The sequence below is a fragment of the Sinocyclocheilus rhinocerous genome, unplaced genomic scaffold, assembly GCF_001515625.1.
Source record: "Sinocyclocheilus rhinocerous isolate Xijiao unplaced genomic scaffold, SAMN03320098_v1.1 scaffold2833, whole genome shotgun sequence".
Taxonomy (NCBI): Eukaryota; Metazoa; Chordata; class Actinopteri; order Cypriniformes; family Cyprinidae; genus Sinocyclocheilus; species Sinocyclocheilus rhinocerous.
The window spans coordinates 257,305-262,955 of record NW_015661854.1 but is presented as its reverse complement, the minus strand read 5'-3'; the positions used below and the strand labels follow the sequence as shown (position 1 = coordinate 262,955).

Genomic DNA, 5,651 nt, shown 5'->3' with positions numbered 1-5,651 from the left:
ATGGCAATGATGAATTAATAATAGTCAGAAGAGGATCTATGACTTCTGGAAGCACCTCTTTTAGGAGCTTAGATGGAATAGGGTCTAACATACATGTTGTTGGTTTAGATGATTTAACAAGTTTATACAATTCTTCCTCTCCTATAGTAGAGAATGAGTGGAATTGTTCCTCAGGCGATCTATAGCAAGCTATCTGATGTGATACTATAGCTGACGTCTGCATGGTTACAATTTTATCTCTAATAGTATCGATTTTAGAAGTAAAGTAGTTCATAAAGTCATCACTGCTGTGCTGTTGGGAAATGTCAACGCCTGTTGATGCTTTATTTTTCGTTAGTTTAGCCACTGTATTGAATAAATACTTGGGGTTATGTTTGTTTTCTTCTAAAAGAGAAGAAAAGTAATCAGATCTAGCAGTTTTTAATGCTTTTCTGTAGGATAGGTTACTTTCCCGCCAAGCAATACGAAATACCTCTAGTTTTGTTTTCCTCCAGCTGTTCCGGGCTGTCCGGGCTGCTCTATTTAGGGTGCGAGTGTGCTCATTATACCACGGTGTCAGACTGTTTTTCCTTAAGCGTCCTTAAGCGTAAAGGAGCAACTGTATCTAAAATGCTAGAAAAGAGAGAGTCCATAGTTTCTGTTACATCATCAAGTTGTTCTGAGGTTTTGGAAATGCTAAGGAATTGGGATAAATCAGGAAGATTACTTACAAAGCAGTCTTTTGTGGTAGAAGTGATGGTTCTACCATACTTGTAACAAGGATTAGAATTTACAGTTTTAGCTATATGAAGTTTGCACAAGACTAAATAATGATCTGAGATATCATCGCTTGGCTGCATAATTTCAACACCATCAACATCAATTCCATGTGACAGTATTAAATCTAGAGTATGATTTCGACAATGAGTAGGTCCTGAGACATGTTGTCTAACCCCAATAGAGTTCAGAATGTCTATGAATGCTGATCCCAATGCATCTTTTTCATTATCAACATGGATATTAAAATCACCAACAATTAAAACTTTATCTGCAGCCAGCACTAACTCGGATATAAAATCAGCACATTCTTTAATAAAGTCTGTATGATGCCCTGGTGGCCTGTATACTGTAGCCAGTACAAACATCACAGGGGATCTATCATTAACATGTGCTTCTCTGGATAATGTTATATGAAGCACCATTACTTCAAACGAGTTATACTTGAAGCCCGCCCTCTGAGAAATACTGAAAACATTGTTATAAATTGAACTTTTTGAACTGAACCAACTTTCAGCGGGTGTACGGTTTATTTTTTTGACAGATAGGATTAACTAAATTATCGCTAAAGGCGAAAGCAAAACACGAATTATTTTTGTGATAGTCAAATTTCCAAAGAAGGGATAAATAATAATGGTTCAAGTTTTATTCAATGATAATCCTCCACACCACCAGCTCACAGATGGTTTGGAACGCAACAAGTGCCACCTAGCGCACGAGAAACGATCATTTCAAACCTTATCAGTGTATGCAGTAAAGGTGTCATTTTGCTAATACACGACTCATAAAATGTTACTTCATAAAATAGACATGGAAAGAAACAAACTGAACAAATGCTTCAGATTAATGTATAATTTTACAAACATCACTAGATTTCCCCACAAGCAGCAGTGCGGAATCTAACATCAGCCTTCACCGGTTTTGCTTGCAGTAATCCAGTAAAAAAAAAAAGTCTGTTTAAAAACGCAGAGATAATCAAGCAGCACATTTGGGGGAAGAAATCTCAAACAAGGCCTCACGCAATGCAGCAACTTGGAAAGACAAATACAGTGCAACAAATGTTTCAGATTAACAGGTGTTTATTCATATGTTGGTTACACATATGTAATTATAATGAACAGTAAAACATTTTCATATTTTGTATGTTAGAAGGGGGTGGTGGGTGGGTGTGATTATTTCACACGTCCCAAATTTGATTTGAACACAGAAGAGAAAACCAAATCAGTAATTTATTTTATCAGTAATTTGAGTTTGTCTATAGTTTCTTAGTTCCACAAATGATGAATCATAAAATTAAGAACGAAAACAAAAATACTGACAAAAAGAACACAAAAATTTCACATTTCATCTGTCTTTCCAGAAGAAAAGAAATCTCTACAAGCATAGAAAAAAAAACATACTTACCTTTAATGCACAATTAGACAAGACAATGTTACACCTCAGAGGCTCTCTATTAGATGCTGGCATTGCTTGACGTGGTTACGCCATCAACATTGCTTGTGAGGTGTTTCATATACAAGAACCATAAAACCAGCATCCAAGTATTTTTTTTTTTAAATTAACAAATGTTTTGTTAATGAACTGGTTGTTCTGATGGCAATAATGTCTGACAATAGATGAATACAACTATTTCTGCAATGTAATTTGCATAATTTCCCATCAAAATGGTTGATGTCCAGAAGATATGTGCCAATCAGTCACAGACTTGATGTTATTTCTCTATAAACCCACTGACACTACAGACTATACACCTCGAGTTATACTGTTAAGAGATCTGGCTAGATGTTATATAAAAAAAATAAAAAAGGCAGAAAACTTTCGAGAAGAGGTTATGTGAACAAGTGCGCAAGTATTTTTTTCATAGAAATCAATGTGAATTCAAACAGTTTGAGTAGTTGCAATAGCCCCAAAAAACTGGAGTTTAAAAATCAAAACAAAAAAAACAAAAAAAAACATGCAGTTCTAGAAAGATTTGTTTTTTTTGTTAATCATTTCTGTTTTGAGCTTGAGCCAGAGTGGGATGATCCAGATGAGCCTCTGCACCTACAAAGAGATAGAAAGAGACAAAGAGAAAGACCATGACCGATTAAAAGATTTGGTTCTTGAAATCAAAACAAAGCATAAAAAATGTACTGTACAGAGAAAAGCACAATTTTGTCACATTGTTTCAAAAATGTATTGTTATCACGGAGCCCTGTGTATAATGCAGAAGGACGCCTGGTATCCAGGCCACCATGTGTTACACCAAACCTTTCAGACGAGTGCGATCGTGCGCGTCTTTTTTTGCGGCCACCAGAGGAGGACCTGGAACAACTCCTCTTCTGGCCTCCCTCAGGCGATGACGAAGGGGAGCGAGACCTCTTATTTGAGGAAGCAGAGCCCTTTCCTGATCTGGAGCTGGATCTTTCAAAGGGGATAAAATAAGCATTCACATGAGGTCAACAAATATCATTACACAGATTACTATAATATAACATTATCAAAGGGACTGACATGGGAGGAAAACATCCACCCACATCTCCCGAAATACTACAGTATATATCCACAACTTCTGAAAAAGACCAAAACTGCATGTCTGACCAACTGAACTTTCAGCAGAACAAAGCTGAATCGGTCAGTACAACTTACAGCTCTAATTGCCTGTTAGGTGTTACCAGATAAATTGAGATCTGGGACACTGAATAATGAATAACAGCTCCAAAAGAGCAACATTTTCTAAAAGCACAAGAAAGCTCTTGACATCTATGCTGAGAACAAAAAGTCAAAAAATCCTGTTCAAACATTCCCAAAAAGCTACATCTCACTGCTCCCCACGTCACCCTCATTTTATTAATCATTTGTTTTACGGTGATCAAAAATCGACTTCTGTTCCAAGACTTAGGACAAAGAGTTCATTACAAGCACTGGCTGTTCATACACACTCTTTCCTGGAGAGTGCATGTCACCTCATTCACCTGGAGTTGGACCTGGAGCGAGAGCGAGATCTGGAACTGGATGAGCTCCTGGACCGGGATCTGCTAAACACCGACATCCCAAAAAACAAAAAAAAACAAACAAACAAGACAAAAAAACAAAACAAAAAAAAACAAACACACCACAAATTTTTTCCAATAAAGTTAAAGACCCGCTGATGAAAACCCAAGAAAATTGATTATCAAACGATAAGTGTTAAAAAGATCAGCTTAGGCCTTTTAAAAGGCTTTAAAACACTTTCAAGTTGTGTTGATGGCATGAATTGAACAACAATGAATTGACAATCACTTTCATTAAAGAACATCAAGTTTTATACTGTCAATCAAAAGGCAATTGGAAAAAGACAAAATATTTTTAAAAACACTAAAGGAGGCAAAGAGGTAAAGATAAAAAAAATTCAACATTAAAACGATTTGAGCTGATACTGACATTTGCCTGGAGTTACCCTTGACCTGTACCCTTTTACCTGGACCTAGACCGGGAACTTGAACTGGACGAGCGAGATGATGACCGTGAGGAGCCGGAGCGACTCCCTTTCTTCTCCTCACTAGCATCCAAATCGTACTTGGACAAATCTGCTTCATCCTCATCATCATCCTAATAGCATAAAGAACAAAAAGACACCAAAAACTGTGATAAGTTCAATTATCTGTAGAAGCTCGAAGGATTTGTTCACACTGCACCCTATTACAATTAATTTTTCATATCCGATCTTTATGACTGACTGTTGCAATCAATTTACAATCGACAGCATTGCTACTTTAGCTAATAAAATTCATTTCAAACAGCAACAAATTGTAGGACCACTAACACAAAACTAGAGAATATAATCTTACATCAACTTTGTATTTTGAAAGATCTCCATCTTCATCATCGTCGTCGTCATCATCATCATCATCATCTTTTTTTTTTTTTGGTTCCTCTTTTTTTTCAGTGTGCTTCTTGCTTTTTCCACGATACTTCTTTTTTATGCGCCCAAACTGTCCATAAGACAAACAAAATAATTGTTAAAATTCAAGTTTATCTGTTAGTATGTATTGTGAAAAGTGCTATACAAATGGAATAAATCTGATCTTCATCTTAATATCAAGAACTGTCATTTGTGTGCATTGAAAAAAAAAAAAAATCCCCACTGACTTCATCGTACTCGCCATCAGACTCCTCTCGCTCATTGTAGACTAAATTCTCTCTCTCATTGAACCCTCCACCATATCCTGTTAGAGACATTCATCCATAATATGACATTAACTAAAAATTCATAACTTTGCAGTCCATATGCAATAAAAACAACAAAAAAAAAAAAAAAAATATATATATACACCTGTCCTTTCCTCCAGTTTGGCATATTTAGGAGTGTTACACATGTTGCACTCTGATCTTCTGGCCCAGTTTACATTGCCACATCTAGATTTAAAGCAAGAACAAGTTCAGATATTAATAACATTGGTATATTACAAAGGTCTGAACTATTGAGCAGCAAACAAAAATCGGCCTTTAGTTTGGATGTTCTTTCAGAACTAAACAAGAAATGGGGTGATCAGCCTCAGGAAAATATGAAAAAATGTATTGTATATATTCTTGTCTTAACTAGCTTATAGTCCAATATGGATTGAATGGATTGGTGAATGTAAACCAGTAAATTGCAATTCCGGTTCTGGATGGTCACTGTCCTGCAGAGTTTAGTTGCAAACATGGTTGCAATTTTCTAGTAATCCTGAAGACTTCTGTGCCCTTTGAGTGGAGCTAGAAATATCGTAATTATGAGTTCCAAGCAAATGAATGGCAAAGTGAAGTTGTTTTTACAAGTGGGAAACTTGGAATTCTAGATGATACGCAAGTTGTCAAGTTGTGATGTCGGAAAGGACGTGTCGATTTGAAACATGCTGAAAACACTCATATATATATATATATATATATATATA

At 36.1% G+C, this 5,651-nt stretch overlaps 1 protein-coding gene across 4 annotated transcripts in view; it reads right to left on the bottom strand.

Moving 5' to 3' along the window:
• Nucleotides 1–2,127: 2,127 nt before the first annotated feature.
• Nucleotides 2,128–5,651, bottom strand: part of LOC107726518 (zinc finger Ran-binding domain-containing protein 2-like) — a 6,663-nt gene continuing 3,139 nt past the window's right edge. The window contains exons 4-10 of one of the 4 annotated variants that reach the window (XM_016536134.1): nucleotides 5,051–5,133; nucleotides 4,867–4,943; nucleotides 4,566–4,709; nucleotides 4,196–4,326; nucleotides 3,711–3,773; nucleotides 3,007–3,159; nucleotides 2,128–2,799 (exon numbers count right to left, since the gene is read on the bottom strand). In XM_016536134.1, the coding sequence (XP_016391620.1) occupies nucleotides 2,745–2,799; nucleotides 3,007–3,159; nucleotides 3,711–3,773; nucleotides 4,196–4,326; nucleotides 4,566–4,709; nucleotides 4,867–4,943; nucleotides 5,051–5,133 (706 nt within the window). In that variant the 3' untranslated portion in view covers nucleotides 2,128–2,744. Of the gene's footprint in view, nucleotides 3,160–3,710; nucleotides 3,774–4,195; nucleotides 4,327–4,565; nucleotides 4,710–4,866; nucleotides 4,944–5,050; nucleotides 5,134–5,651 lie in introns of all 4 variants that reach the window. The other 3 variants (XM_016536135.1, XM_016536132.1, XM_016536133.1) reach the window with 3 other exon arrangements.